The 16295-nt window shown below is 40.2% G+C and overlaps 1 protein-coding gene across 4 annotated transcripts in view; it reads left to right on the top strand.

The window, feature by feature from the left end:
- The window catches only part of PTPN21 (protein tyrosine phosphatase non-receptor type 21), a 78495-nt gene extending 65700 nt beyond the window's left edge, over nt 1–12795 (top strand). For all 4 annotated transcript variants that reach the window (XM_046647308.1, XM_046647309.1, XM_046647310.1 and 1 more), the window contains 6 exons: nt 5083–5220; nt 6402–6623; nt 8595–8723; nt 8916–9150; nt 9867–10027; nt 10256–12795. In XM_046647308.1, coding sequence (XP_046503264.1) covers nt 5083–5220; nt 6402–6623; nt 8595–8723; nt 8916–9150; nt 9867–10027; nt 10256–10384 — 1014 coding nt within the window. In that variant the 3' untranslated portion in view covers nt 10385–12795. The remainder of the gene's footprint in view (nt 1–5082; nt 5221–6401; nt 6624–8594; nt 8724–8915; nt 9151–9866; nt 10028–10255) is intronic.
- Nucleotides 12796–16295: the final 3500 nt, after the last annotated feature.

Here is a 16295-nt window from a genome sequence, read left to right as displayed (position 1 = left end):
GTTGACTTTCTGTCTGGATGATCTATCTATTGATGTAAGTGGGGTGTTGAGGTCCCCTACTATTATTGTGTTGCTGTCAGTTTCTCCCTTTAGGTCTGTTAAGAGTTGCTTTCTATACTTTGGTGTTCCTGTGTTAGGTGCATATATACTCATAAATGTTGTGTCCTCTTGGTGGAGTGTCCCTTTTATTGTTATATACTGCCCCTCTTTGTCTCTCATTGTCTTTTTTATCTCGAAGTCTGCTTTATCTGATATAAGTAGGGCAACACCTGCTTTCTCTCTTTTGTTTTTTGAGGAAGATTAGCCCTAACCTAACATCTGCTGCTAATCCTCCTCTTTTTGCTCAGGAAGACTGGCCCTGAGCTAACATCTATGCCCATCTTCCTCTACTTTATATGTGGGACACCTGCCACAGCATGGTTTGACAAGCAGTGCATAGGTCTGCACCCGGGATCCGAACTGGCAAACCCTGGGCCACCGAAGCAGAACGTGTGAACTTAACCACTGCACCACCGGGCCGGCCCCATCACCTGCTGTCTTTTGCTTGCCATTTGCTTCAAGTATTGTCCTCTATCCCTTCACTATGAGCCTATGTTGGTCTTTAGAGCTGAGATGTGTTTCCTGGAGGCAGCACATTGCTGGGTCTTGTTTTTTTAATCCATCCAGCCAGTCTGTGTCTTTTGATTAGAGAATTCAATCCATTTACATTTAGAGTGATTATTGATATATGAGGGCTTAATACTGCCACTTTTATCTCTTGTTTTCCAGTTGTCCTCTATTTCCATTGTTTCTTTTCCGTTGTATTTCTGACTGCCGTTTCAGTTTGGTAGTTTTCTATGATGGTTTTCTCAGTTTTCTCTTTATTTATTATTCATGGCTCTGCTCTGATTTTTTGTTTACTGGTTACCGTGAGGTTTGTACAAAAGATCTCATAGATGAGATAGTCCATTTTCTGATAGCTCTTATCTCCATTAGCCTAAGTAGGTTCCATCCCTTTTCTCTTCCCCTTCTGAGTTATTGTTGTCACAAATTGTTCTTTTCCATGTTGTGAATTTGTGATTAAATTGAAGTGTTTATAGTTATTTTTGATGCTTCCTTCCCTTTGTCTTTTATGTTATAATTAAGTGTTTACTGACCTATTCGGGTATACAGCTGCAATTTCTGATTCTGTTTATTTATCACCTTGCTCAAGGTGTTGTAAACCTTTGCTTTTTAGTTTCAGATGAGTGGGCTCCTTTCAACCTTTCTTGTAAGGTAGGCCTAGTGGTGATGAACTCCTTCAGCTCTTGTTTATCTGGAAAACCTTTTATTTCTCCATTGTATCTGAAGGACAGTTTCACTGGATAGAGTATTCTTGGCTGAGAGATTTTTGTCTTTCAGTATTTTGAATATGTCATTCCATTCTCTCCTAGCTGGTAAGATTTCTGCTGAGAAATCCACTGAAAGCCTGAGAGGGTTCCTTTGTAGGTTATCTTCTTCTGTCTTGCTCTCCTTAATATTTTTTTCTTTGTCATTGACTTTTGCCAGTTTTAATATTATATGCATTAGAGAAGTTCTTTTTGCATTTTACGTAATTAGGAATTCTATTGCCTTCATGTACTTTTAAGTTCAGTTATTTTCCCAGGTTTGGGAAGTTCTCAGCTATTATTTCTTTGAACAAGCTCTTTGCTCCTTTCTCTGTTTATTCTCCCTCTTGAATACCTATAATTCTTATGTTGTTTTTCCTGATAGAGTTGGATATTTCTCAAAGAATTTCTTCATTTTTTAAAAATCTTAGTTCTGTCTCCTCCTCCACCTGAAGCATTTCTATATTTCTATCCTCTAATTCACTAATTCTGTCCTCTGTAAAATCAGCTCTATTTTTTATGGATTCTAGGTTATTTTTATCTCATTAGTTGTCTTCTTCATATCCAGAATTTCTGTCTGGTTTTTTTTTTTTTAGAGTTTCAATCTCTTTGGCAAAGTATTCCTTCTTCTCATTAATTTTATTCCTGAGCTCACTGAACTGTCTTTCTGAGTTTTCTTGTAACTTGTTGAGTTTCTTTATGGTAAGTATTTTGAATTCTCTGTCATGTCGATTGTAAATTTCTGTGACTTCAGGATTGGTTTCTGGAAACTTGTCATTTCCTTCTGCTCTGAAGTGTTAATGTAGTTTTTCATGGTGTTTGACAAAGTGATCTGCTGGCGCATTTGTGGTAGTATCAGGTCACAGATTCCACCTGCCACCCCTGGGGTGCGTCAGGAGCTATGTCTTCTGATCCCGCCCCATCTGCTGGAAGTTGTGCTGGTAGGGCTTCTCTGTGCGTTTGTGCACTGGCTGCAGTCGCTTGGCAGGTCGTGCACACACATGCTGGCAGGGTGTCTCTGCTCTGCCAGTGGGTTGCCATGATGTGTGATCACTGCTCAGCAGGGCACTGACAGCTGGTGTGCTAGGCTGGAGAGGAGGGGCACTTTCTTTCTCATGCCAGCTGACTCTGCTCTTGTGGGTGGCTTGGCTGAACTGCTTTGCTTGGTGCGGGCTCCTTTGTGGGGGTTAGCTATGCTAGGGGAGTGTTCCCATGGGCAGGGCCACAACGGCACAGTGGGTATTCCTTCAGGCCAGGCTACAACTCCGAAAGTGTCCGTACACATGCTTCTGGCTCCTCTTACAGTCCCACTGACCACTGTGTGAGGACCTGTGACCTATATTGCTGCCATTGAGGAGTGGTAGGGGTGCATGCACCTAGTTCCCCTGTCTCCTGGAGATCCAGTCCACGCATCTTCAGATGCACAGCTGCGTGGATCTCTTAGCTGTCCTCTTGTGCTGTGCAGGGAATTCTCTGCTGGTTAATGAATGTCCATTTAATTATAGCTTAGAAGGGAGAGACAAAGGGAACAACTCACTCTGCCATGATGCTGATGTCACTCCAGATTTTTATTGTCTTGACACTGATTACCATATACAGTCATGCATCACTTAATGACAGGGATGTGTTCTGAGAAATGTGTCTTTAGGTGATTTTGTTGTGTGAACATCATAGAATATACTTATACAAACCTGGATGGTATAGCCTATACATACCTAGACTACGTGGTACTAATTTTATGGGACAACCAGTCTGTTGTTGGCTAAAATGTCATTATGTCGCATGTGACTGTATAAAGTGGCAACTATGTGACCTTGGGCAAGCCATTTAATCTCTCTCTGACTCAGTTTTCTCATTTGTAAATGAAGATGACCCCAGAGAGTTGTTGGGGGAATAAAGTGAGGTCCTGGCACATAGAAAGTGCTCAGTCAGCTTTAACTTATTACTGTGATTTTGCATCATACATGTAACTTGCTGATTTCCCAAGAGTTGAAGGGCTCAACCCCCTACTAAACCCTCCAACCCCTTCATAGTAACTCGGGGTTGCCATTATCTTGTTTGTTACAACAAAGTATACTCATGTGAATAAAGGTTATAAAGGTTTAGTATTAAAAACAGTGAAATAAATGGCAGACAAGCAGGAACATTTTGGAATTCTCCACCCATCTCAACCTCCAGGGACTTGATTGTTATCTGAAAAGGGTGGACTGGTTGGAGTGCTCACATGGCTACATAAGGATTTTTGTTGTTGTTGTACCCTTAGTCTTGTGGTTCTTACAAGAACCCTTGGGGGTTCTCACATAAGAAATCACTGTGCACATTGTGCATTTAAAACCATACGCTTCTACTCTAAGGCCGAAGTAAGGGGTATTTGAGGCTAGTTTTGACTATATACACCTTTCTTCAAAGACAGGCTTCAGAACTGACCTTACAGCCAATCAGCTTCCTCCAGCATATTGTGCTGGGCAATTTGAGTCACTTTCAGGCAGAGAAGTGCTGGAGCCACCTCATGCTGGCAGGCCAGAGCTGACTGTTAAATTTTCAGCAGTCTTGTGATCCAGTGGATTTTGCATTGCCAGTTTGAGATTGGCCATGCTTGGAGTATTTTCACCACAGAAATCAGCAAACTTTACAGATCAGCCCCCGCACCTGCCCACCCCCCTGCCCCCATTGTTAAACTTTTACCAGCATACCACCGTTTAGCCTAGGCAGGAAGCTTTCGGTCTGTGCCTCCCTCCCTCTCTCCTTCCTGCCCAGGCTGGTAGAGCTGGAGGAAAGCTGATTTCATTTATGAGACAGAACTGAGAAAACCATTTCTTTCACATTAGGGCTACTGTTGTTATAATTATGGTGGCTTCTGGGGAGGTGTAGAACATCTAAGGAGACAGCATTCTTACACTTGTTTGCCTTAGAGGAGAAAATCATTGGGTTTAATAATAATTTTGGAAAACACCTGTTTTCAGGAGACAGCATTCTGTTGATACTCTCTCTTATACCCTATCCTTACGATATCATGATTGAGATTTCAGCCCTGTTTTATTTTCCTGGTTTAAAGATGTGGCAGTTCTGAGAGGTGTAGTGATCCAACCCAGGTCACACAAGTCTGCAGTGGAATGTAGAATAGAACAGAGAGAGCGACCACAGAAAGATTTCAAATATGCAATCAAAATGCAGCTGTGGCATGTGACTATATTCATGTTATTCCACATATTCTATTTTACAGTGTAAAATTCTGGAACAGCCATCAGAACAGGTAATGATATTCACAGAATATGAAAGTGGTAATTTTTAAAGAATCATTTAAAGAACTAATTTATACTTTTAAAACATTTTAAAAGCTTATTACAATCAGGTGACTGCATTTGAAACCCTTTTTGTGGACTGTAGCTGATTTTTGTGTGTGTTACATTTTGAAATTTGGATGTCCTATGAAGGAATGCTGTCTGCCTGGAGCCTCACCTTTCATTACAACAGAGCCCTGAAACCAATCACACTTCAAAACCTTATATCTAGAAGACTTATCAGTGCTTTGGCCTGGAAAGGAATGTCTTTCTCCTAATGTTTGTTAACTGTGTATGTGTGTGTGTGGGTGTGTGTCTGCGTGTGAAGGAGTGTCATCTCTCCTGTGGTTATTTCAAAGGAGAACACGCACTCTGTTTCTAGTCTTTATTGGAATTTCTTTTCAAAGGGGTTATATTTGTGTATATTTCATATATACATGTAAATATTTTTATAGGGAATGAAAAAGAGCCGAGTAGATGCAAAAAAAATTGGTCCTCTCAAATTGGCTGCCCTGAATGGACTCTCCCTATCTCGCTTGCCTCTCCCTGATGAAGGAAATGAAGTACCTACCAGAGCCACTAATGATGAGAGGGTATGTATGGGACACATGGGGTATGTGCCTTCTCTGGGACAATTGATAAAAAGCTACAAAAATGCCTTCATGAGGTTTTGGTGAATGTTCTAACACATTTAATAATCATAAAAGAGTGTTAAGGAATTTTGTAATCTGGACCTCAAAATTGGGGCAAATTTATAGTTAATGTTTTAGTAGATAATTTCAGGCTAAAAGTTGATTCTTTTTTTTTTGTTTCTGAATGTTCTGTACTTTCTGCCAGGCATCTGTTGCAGTCTTGACTTTTGATGGGCTTAAAATTAGAGGAAATCTACAAATGCATATGAGTACACATAGGAAGAAAGCAGACATTGGCTGCTTTCATCTTACTGAAAATTTATTTCAAGAGTAAACAGTTACTGAATTTTTTAAAAGTTTCTTTGTGACTGAGATATATTTGTGATGAGGATTTATTATATCAAAATCAAACAGGCATGAATTATGCTAATCAAAAATTAATTTGCTCTCCACTGGATCCTGGAGATAGTTTCCAATATTTAGTAGTTTTTACTTTCTTTTTTTTTTAAAGATTTTATTTTTTCCTTTTTCTCCCCAAAGCCCCCCGGTACATAGTTGTATATTCTTTGTTGTGGGTCCTTCTAGTTGTGGCATGTGGGATGCTGCCTCAGCGTGGTTTGATGAGCAGTGTCATGTCCGCGCCCAGGATTCGAACCAACGAAACACTGGGCCGCCTGCAGCGGAGCGCGTGAACTTAACCGCTCGGCCACGGGGCCAGCCCCAGTAGTTTTTACTTTCTTATATAAAATAATCATTTATTATAAAATTGAAGCATTTGTTCTTAAAGGTTGGAATTGATTATCCTACTGCAGGATTTACTGTTCTCTAGGAGAATTTTCTGTTTCTTAGGGGTCACAAAACTGACCATGGATATGGAGGAAATGAATTCAACAAATTGTTTTAGGCCAATTTCACCTTTAAACAGAACTTTGCATTATATTTCTCACCAACAAGATTATTTGATTTGTTCTTTTAACTCTCATTGTTATGGCATGTTAAAAATTTAACTTTGGTTTCACCTAGAATTTTCAATATTAGTTAATGCTAAACTTGAAGCAGAAAACAAGATTTCAAATATACAATCAAAATGCAGCTGTGGCATGTGACTATATTCATGTTATTCCACATATTCTATTTTACAGTGTAAAATTCTGGAACAGCGGTTAGAACAGGGAATGGTATTCACAGAATATGAAAGAATTCTTAAAAAACGGCTAGTTGATGGAGAGTGCTCAACAGCACGACTTCCTGAAAATGCAGAAAGAAATCGATTCCAAGATGTTCTTCCCTATGATGATGCCAGAGTGGAGTTGGTCCCAACGAAAGAAAATAATACCGGTTACATCAATGCATCACATATTAAGGTGAGAGGAACATTTAGAGTAATTGACAGGATGTGAAGTTTTTAGTTAAATTACAAGAATGTTAAGAATTGTATTCATGTCCGTATGCTAAAAACACCCTAGTTTTGAGCCATTGTGACAAAGTATATTATAAGCAGGGAAATCCATACCCCAGGGCTAGGGAGAGAGTGTGTAGCAGCAGAGCCAGAGTCACGATTGCTCTCTCCACGTGGTAAACCACTCTGCCCCTACTGTTGTTATTAGCACGCAGGGAGCACTTATTAGCCCGAATTTAGAACTTTGTTCTTCCAAATATGAAGACGTCTCTCTAGCTCATAAATTCTCTCAGGAGCAGCTGAATTGGTTTTTCCTCATCCTATACCTACCTGCACTTTTATGTAACAGAAATGTCTGGGTTTTTTGATGGTGTTCACAGAGGTTTTACTTATGAAGGTACCATCTGCTCTCTTGGTGTACTCCCTGTAATCATTTTAAACATCGTTTGTTCTTTGAAGAAGCAGAACCACTTTTTCTCTGGAAACAGTATAATTCCATTTAACTGGGGTAACGTTACACCCACTAAACTGGAGAAAGTGATGATTCACAGCAGGGACGTGAGTAAAGCCAGATGCTCTCTCTTCATCCTTTTGCCCTCTGTTCATGCTGGCTAGGGAGTCAAGTCTTTATTTTGGGAAGGAGAAATTTCCTTCTAGTGAGTGAGGATTTATGATCAGGCGTTGTTTTTCTTCCTTCCCACATTCTACTTAGTTTGGCAGTGGTATTTGATGGAGCAATTTCACACCTGAGGCTTTCTAGAGACCTGGTAATCTGCCCGTGAGTGCCAGTACCCTGATGGTCTTTGGGAATCTATGCATGTGCTTTTTAAATGGACATAATTTACTTGAAAACCGAGCATTTCTTTGGAATAACTCATCCAGTCTGTCCTGACTGGATGGATAAGAATTGAATAATGTTATAGTTCTATAGTGGTATTTCAGAATCTTCAATGGCAACCTGAAGAACGGTGGAGAGTCTGAGCTTCAGAATTCCTGATCTCCCACTCACCAGTGTGGACCTCACTGTCCTTATCTCTGAATAAAGAAATGCTGGCACCTCCCCCATAGGCTCCCTCCCCATCAGACCCTTCCCGCCCCCACAGTGCCTGCCACCAAGTGGGTGCTCGGTGAGAGGACGCGGGTGTGACTCAGGGCTGGCAGCCTGATGTGAGAGCCTGGGTGGAACAGTGCTAGGCACAGCCTTCACCCTCAGTGAGTGCTGAGAGCACAGTCACTGTCGTGCCCGAAAACCAGGGGAGCCGAGATTTAACCCAGGTCTCCTGACTACAAGTCCAGTAGTGACTGTTGGATTCGACATCTCTCAAGCAGGTTAAGTCTTACGTGGAAACTTAGTATCTATCATTATGGAGGGTGATCCTGACTCAGAAGGTCAGAGATGAGACCCCCTTAAGTAGGAAGATTTTTTTTCCTGGAAATCTGACATTTAACTTAGGTTTTAGATTCATTGCTAATAGTTTTTCAGATGTGTTTAGTACTTCACAAGGGGAAATTGTGTTTGAAATTTGGGGTGCTGTGATGTTATTATTTTTATAAGAAGAACTATCAGAGCAGCAGCAGCAGCCACTTCCTGAGAGCCTGTTATGTGCAGGGCAGCCGTGGACTGACTCACTTAATCCTGACGACAGCCCCAGGAGGGTCGGTAAGATTCTGATTTTATAGATGAGAACTGAGATTCAGAGAGGTTAGCAAATTGCCCCAGGTCACATAAATTATGTGAATTCAGAATCCATAAGTTTATAAAAAGGTCAGTCATGGAAATTGTATTGACAAGGAAAAATAAAATCCTTTCTTTATTCTGAATAATTTAGTTCACTTTTTTAGTTTTGTCGTGAACAAATGTATATTCATGCATGCATATATACGTATATGTATTATACATGCACATATTAATTTTTTTAATCTTTTCTAATTTCAGGTCTCTGTCAGTGGCATTGAATGGGATTATATTGCTACACAGGGACCATTACAGAACACCTGTCAGGATTTTTGGCAGATGGTGTGGGAACAGGGAGTTGCAATTATAGCAATGGTGACGGCAGAAGAGGTAAGTGCTTATTTCTCTTAATGGATTTTCTCAGCTTCAGAAGAACAGTTAACGTTGATCGTGTGGAATCTTGACCTTTAGAGAAAAAGGCAGGGTCAGACTGTGGTTCTGAATTCCAGGTGTGCTGTCTGTATGAAAGGGCGTCCATTGCTGGATCTCCTGTTGTGTTTTGACTGTACTTGTCTTTCACAGGAAGGTGGAAGGGAGAAGAGCTTTAGGTATTGGCCACGACTTGGTTCCAGGCACAACACCGTCACCTATGGAAGGTTTAAGATCACAACCCGGTTCCGCACAGACTCGGGCTGCTATGCCACCACAGGCTTGAAGATGAAGCACCTGCTCACGGGGCAGGAGAGGACAGTTTGGCATCTCCAGTACACAGATTGGCCTGAGCACGGCTGTCCAGAGGACCTCAAGGGGTTTTTATGTAAGTGTCTCATTCCCAGCACAGCTTCTGCTGGAGTGATGGAAATGGCCGTGGAGGGGGAGACTTAGTTTTCTGAGCTGTTTCCTTTATGTTGTCTCATAGAAGCTTTGAACTTGATTTTGTTTTTTTTGCTTTTTAGGTTGGCACCTGAGCTAACAACTGTTGCCAATCTTCTTTCTTTTTTTTTCTGCTTTTTTCTCCCTGAATCCCCCCAGTACATAGTTGTATATTTTAGTTGTAGGTCCTCCTAGTTCTGCCACGTGGGATGTCGCCTCGGCATGGCCTGATGAGTGGTGCCATGTCCGCACCCAGGATCTGAACCAGCAAAACCCTGGGCCATTGAAGCGGAACGTGCGAGCTTAACCACTCAGCCACGGGGCCGGCCCCTGAACTTGTTTTAAGATAAAGATTTTAAGTGTTTAGGGAAGGCTTAACAGAAGAAGTTTTGCAGTATAATTTAGTAGTGAGGAGGATGCCGTAACTGACTGTGAGAGACTCTCTCCTCACTTTCATTTTGTGGATGAGAAAGTGAAGCCTGGGCAGAGTCAGTGACTTTCCCAAGATCACACTGTCTTGTTAGTTAGTGGTTGGGTTTGGTTAATTAGCGCCCACTGCTCTTTATCTGGAGTTCTCTCAGTCAGTGGAGATAATCTGAAAATTCTCAGTTTGATAGCCTTAATCCCTGAGTGCTTTTCTATTTTTTTGATATTTCACAGCATACCTCGAGGAGATCCAGTCTGTTCGACGCCATACAAATAGTACAAGTGAACCAAAAAGCCCCAACCCTCCATTGCTGGTCCACTGCAGTGCTGGAGTGGGGAGGACTGGGGTCGTCATTTTGTCAGAGATCATGATTGCCTGTCTGGAACACAATGAGGTGCTTGTGTCCTTTTTTGGTGGGGAGAGAAGTGGGCTGGGGAAGAGAGGGACCTGGTGGCCTGGTGGTTCAGCTCTTTCTAAACATAGTTCCTTAGGGGTTTCTTACAGAAGATGCTAAGGTAGAAAAGGGACTGTCTCCTAACCAGAACTCTGAGAGGACCCCGGACCCCCCACCATCTCTCCCCCAGGGAATGCATCCTCCTCATGGCTGTTTCTCTCACTCCAGGTGCTGGACATCCCAAGGGTGCTGGACATGCTGAGACAGCAGAGAATGATGATGGTGCAGACCCTCTGCCAGTACACATTTGTATACCGAGTTCTCATTCAGTTCCTGAAAAGCTCAAGGCTTATATAAGCTCCCATAGCTTCTTTTGGGGACCCGATCATGTGAAGCGTTTACAGCTAAAAAAGTGCTTGCCTAACTAATACTTTCCCCTCGACGCTCGATCCACGCAGCCGCTCCATCGGGACATGAATGATGGTATGAATGACGCTGCACTGAAGGAAACATGCAAAGTGTAAGGCCGAAGAGGGGGATTCTTAACTGGGGAAGGGTGCCGAAGAAGGAGGGCGTGGTTTCGAGGGCATCGCCCTGCTCCGGTCTGTCTGATTTGCAGTACTTGCACACATTTTGGAGATTATGTTTTCTAGACAGTTCTCTATTTTACTGAAGCTACACTGGGCAATTCTGGCAATCATTAAGGCGTATAGGTTTCTATCTTAAACTAGTTTTTGATAATGGAATTTTATTTTATGACTAAAATATTTGGGGTTTTCTTGTTGAGAAACTGAATTTTCCATGGGGATGATCCACAGATATGAGTGGTTGCTGTATAACTTTGTATTTAAAAGCGTATTATTATCTTTTGTTGTTTTTAAAAAAACCTTGGGTACTTCACAATTTAGTTACCAAACTCAAAACTACAAGAAGAATCTGAAAGTGTTATTTTGAAAGATAGAAAGCATTTTTATATTCAGAGAATTTTTTATCCTAAAAATTCTATATATTAGTACCTTCTCTATTTTCCAAACAAGAGTTCAACTCATTAAGGTACTGAAATGAGTCAGTTAATGTAAGGGAAAGTTGCGAATGAAGGCACATTATTTAAAATGTAAGAGAATAATCAGATTCACTATTTTTTCTAGTATTATTCATCAACTTAAATGGGTTTGATTTTCTTGGTTGAAAATGAAGTAAAAAACAATTGCATAAGATGGTTTTAAGCACTTTTTTGTTAAAAAACAATAAATCTGAGTTTTAATGTATGTGTTGCTTTATAGATGAAACAGTAACAATGGACATTGTTTCAGAAGTGTTTTGGACGAGATAAGGAATAAGGGTATGTGGGATGATGAGGACAAGAGTAAGTGCTGTGTAAATGCAAGATGGGAAATGCAAGACGCCGTTGTCTTTACAAAAATGCAGTATTATCTGTGCTCAGACTGAGATGCTGGGATGGAGAGTGGGGACTTGGGAGTATGGGGCTGGCCCCCTGGAGGTGGGTATCCCCAGGAAATTCAAGGCCTGTCGCTGTCAGTGACTTACTCTGTCAGCTTGGAGTTCTTCCACCTAAACCTCTATTTTTAACAAATATAATCAGGTTTATATTATCATTAAAAGAAGCCTTGAAGAGGCTTTATTTTCTTTTGATTGAAAGAAAGGAAGAGTTAATAATAGTTTCAGCTCATCTCCTAACACCACAGCCCAAACTTATGGGGCCACCAGGGATTGCTGTGGATTCAAGGGGTACTTGAATTTTAGCTTCTTAATCCGCTAACTGTACCTCTGAGCTCAACTTTAGTTTCTTAGTCCCCGCCCCTATCCTATGCAGGCACATCCCAGTGGGCAGAACCAGGCTGAGTTGAAGGGGGGAGCGCGCTGCCTTTGGCCCAGGCTGAGCTGGCCTTGTCCCAGTGGGAGCTGAGTAGGTTAGCACTGATCGGCACACTTAGCTGAGGAGCCGTCTCTCTTTCCTTCTTCTGAGGCTGCTTCTCCAAAATGTAGTGCTTCCAGAATGTCAAATCTAGGGCGATTTCCCCAAATTACACTATCCTAGGGGGGTTCTGATTCCCATGTTAACTCCTAAAGCAGTTTAACTCACTCTTGTCACCATTAAGTGCGTGTTGTCAGCCATTGCACAGGATTTCCTTCATGCAGTGTGGCTCTGCCTAACCTAACTCTGAGTTCCCCAGAGCCAACCACTTAAGGGGAAAATTCAGAAGATAGAATGAAAAGGAACATTGGAAGTGGGCACATTTCTCACTTAGGAACAAAATACTAATTTTAAATCTAAAATTGTTTTAAGAGTCCTTTTTAAAGAACAGTACACTCAAGTGCAAATATTCAGAAAGAGCCCCCAGAAGAATGGAATAAGATTTTTTTATGGTGTTAATTCCCATCTCCACACCATATAGAGGAGAGGAGTGTTTCTGAAGTTTTTTTTCTATCATGGTACGTTTTTAAAAAATGCTTTTCTGTCAGGTTTAAACATTTTGAAGTGTCCCATTGACAAGAGGATATTGTAAAACAAAAATCTAAAGAGTAATATATGATATATTTGTGTTCCTGTTGTAATAATTTGATTAGAAAAAAATTACTTATGAGGGCTAAATTATACTGTTTAAATGTCACTCAAAATGTCGCATGTTTGGCATAGCTTCTAAGACCCATTGTAATTTTTTTGTCCCTTTTGAATTTTTAAACTTTTAATTATAGTTAGTGAATATGAAAGTATTTCTGAATAAAAATAAATCTATATTATTGGACTTCAAAATGGTCTGATTTTTAGCGGCAAACTATAGAACATTGAGGATTCATAGGTTTACCATGTCTCAATGATGATGTTACTATCTGCCAAATTCACACAATCCTTCAGTATCTTAGTGTCTTGTTCCTTGATATTAATTTCATATCAAAATTACCAAAATCTACATTTTCACGAAAAGTAGGTTGTAAACCAGTGTTTTCCACTGATCAATTTTGGCATCTCTGGCATCAGTTTTCCTGATTAGTGGGGTCTTTTTTTGTTTGTTAGGAAGATTGGCCCTGAGCTAACCTCTCTTGCCAGTCTTCCTCTTTGTGCTTGAGGAAGATTGCCACTGAGCTAATGTCTGTGCCAGTCTGCCTTCACTTTATGTGGTATATCACCACAGCATGGCCTGATGAGCGGTACTAGGTCTGTGGCCGGGATCTGGACCTGTGAACTCCGGGCCGCCAAAGCAGAGCTTGCGAACTTAACCGCTACACCACCAGGCTGGCCCCTAGTGGGGTCTTTTGATGAAATGTTCTAGTTGATAGTTTTGAGCATAGAAAGTGTTCATTTTAGAATATCATTTGGAATGTTAATTGCAGTCATTGTTAATTATTCTCCTTTGGAACATCTACTGTGAAGCATTCAGAAAGCCCTAGAATTTAGCCATCAAAACCCTTTGGCAGGATTAAAACAGAAGCTGGACCTGTGCTTCCTTGGAAACTTCCAGAAAGAGCAAGGTGGGCAGAAACAGAGAGGAGGAGAGTGTTGGGCAAAGGACTGAGAGAGGAAGGCATGGCATGGCCAACTTTTTTGTGAAGCTTTCGTCATCAGAAGAGAACAGTCATTTTTAATCTTCACAATATTAAGAAAATATAAATATATCTGTTATATATAATATAAAACTTTATATGTATTGAAATATAAAACTAGAGGTCAGCTGCAATCAGGAGCAGGTTTAGTGGAGATTTGTATGAACAAATGGAAACAAGAATTACTGTTTACTGTAAATAATGTTTTAAATCTGACTTTTTAAAGGAACTCTGGGATGTAAATTTAGGGAATTTGCTTCCCATCAAGATTTCATGTGGAATAAGCTAAAACTATCTTTTAGTTTAAAGTTCATTTAAAAAAATCTCAATTGGAGGGGAGTGTTTTTTTGAGCTGAGGGATAGACATTTCAAAAATAGAGGGATGGGTACATTAGAAATTTGCCTGGGAAAACATTTCTCAAAAGAACGTGAGTTTTTCAAATTCCTGTAGATAAGGAAGGGCTCCATCTACCCCAATATCTACAATTACTTATAGAATAATGAGGAAAAATCAGAAAATCCAGTTGTTTAAAATTTACATGTGTGGGGGTGGGTGGATAGAGAAAGGATTTTAGAAAACATTTGAAGGGGTCCTTGGATTGTTAAGTGGCGTAGTGTTCTGTATATTGTGGGCAGTTCCCAAATAAAAATTATGCTCTAAAAGTTCAGATGTATGTTGAATTATTGAGAGAGAGAGTGATTATTGATAAAATTATTGAGAGATATATATTCCCCCTGGTAAACAATACTCTAAGTGGGCGTTAACTTTCTTGTCACCCCAAGGCTTATTTAAACCCTAGGGGCTCTAAAAAGTGAACGGTATTATAGAACTAACTCGTCATGATCTGTATTCCAAGAAACATATGGGAACTTTTCTCCCTACTGCTCCCTGATGGTGAGATTCTTCCTGCCTGGCCCTGGGGGCTGAGCCTCAGCAAGCAGTTGAAGCTTCAGGTTGGTCCATGTTTCATGAGCACTCCACGTAAGCAAGTATCCCAGCTTTTGGTACAGAAACTTGAGTGGCGCATGAAGGTAAGGAACAGAATGGGACACAGGATGAAGTGAGTGGGGATGCTGCCTGTGAGGTGGGGCAGGGGAGGAGGAGGAGGAATTGTCAACACATCCTGCTGCCTTCTTGCTTCCACTTACACATCCTCCTCTGCATTGTCACTGGCATGAAATGGGAAGTAGAAGAGGGGCCAGACGGGAAGTTGGAGGTCTGCAGCACCCAGCTGAGGAAGCTGCCCAGGCAGACAGTCGCCTGTAAAGGGTCTCTCCAGGTCGCATGTTTATAAACTAGGGTCTGGCTGCACTTCATATTTCCAAAAATGTTCAAATTACCCCCATATATTTGAGAAATTAAAATACTTAATTTTCAAAACCTAGAGTAAATCTCAAGTTTTTCTAATATGTTGATGGTTAAGAAAGAGATAGTAACCATATACTTATTTTTAATTATGCTTTACTATTATAAATAAGTACAAATAAACGACAAGAAAGGAATAATTGTATTTGAACTCACTGGAACACTAACAGTATGGCTGACATACTGTTCCAAATATTTGGAAATTACTAATTAGGTAAATCTTTGATCATCTTTCCTTAAGTTCCATTAAATGACTCTGTGGTCTGTCATATAAAAGGACTGTTTAGAAAATCTAAGATCCTTCAGCTTTGAATCTGTAAGCAGTGTAGCCACACTGGCTGTTGCAGTACACGATTCCAGTGTCATAAATCTGCAATTTTAACTGAAGTGGCGGGTGGTTTTTAAACTGTGTAAAAAGACCAGTATTGTATTTCATTTGTCACTGTTGACATTTTAAGTGCGCATGTGTATTTTAAATCCACACTCTAAGAGCTTGGTGAAAAATATCTACAGTGTTCACTCTTTGGAGCAGGTCTATACTACCAAAGAAGATCGGAAGGTTGGATTATCTGGGTTAGCCAGAACATGAATCTCTCAGTCCTCAGTTTTTTGGGTAGATTGATGAGTACAGATTTAAAGGTAACTGGCTTTCCATTACCATTTATCAGCTGAGAAAAACTGAATAAATGGGGAATATAAACTCATTCTCATTTTTCATGAGTAGAGATATCACAGGTCAGACTGTATTATGATGCTAAGAGACTGTCCAAACTTTTTTATTCTAGAAATTTATTAGAAATCACTTGAAATTAATGGACCATTGAATGAGACAAATTTATTTTATAGTAATATTTATTGAAATGTAATCTTAGAGTTAAGGGTCCTGGAAGGGTTGAATGGTTAGGTTGTTTTACTGAATAACACCAGTGCAGTACTGGCTCAGTCAAACAGATATCCTGAAAAAAAGTAAATATTCTTCAGACGTGACAGTTTGGTTTTTGTGGCACAATAAAGAAACTGAAGCAGGAGTATATTGTATAGACATGATTCTTAATGTTTTTGAAAATTTTCTGTTAATATCAGTTGGGATCTTCTCCATATTAGATTTTTTTAAAATTCTATATTAAAAGTAAGCAGCTTAATTTCTTGTTGTAGAATTAAGCTATTACACAATTATTAGTATACTCAATTTCTAACATTGAAAATGTGGAGAAAAAGTAAAAATAGTTGTTAATATATTAAGCCTTTTAAAAAACATTTTTTTTGTTTTTGAGGAAGATTAGCCCTGAGCTAACATCCATGCCCATCTTCCTGTACTTTACATGTGGGATGCCTGCC

Source organism: Equus quagga, chromosome 20, assembly GCF_021613505.1.
Source record: "Equus quagga isolate Etosha38 chromosome 20, UCLA_HA_Equagga_1.0, whole genome shotgun sequence".
Lineage (NCBI taxonomy): Eukaryota > Metazoa > Chordata > Mammalia > Perissodactyla > Equidae > Equus > Equus quagga.
This window is presented reverse-complemented; position numbering and strand designations above follow the sequence as displayed.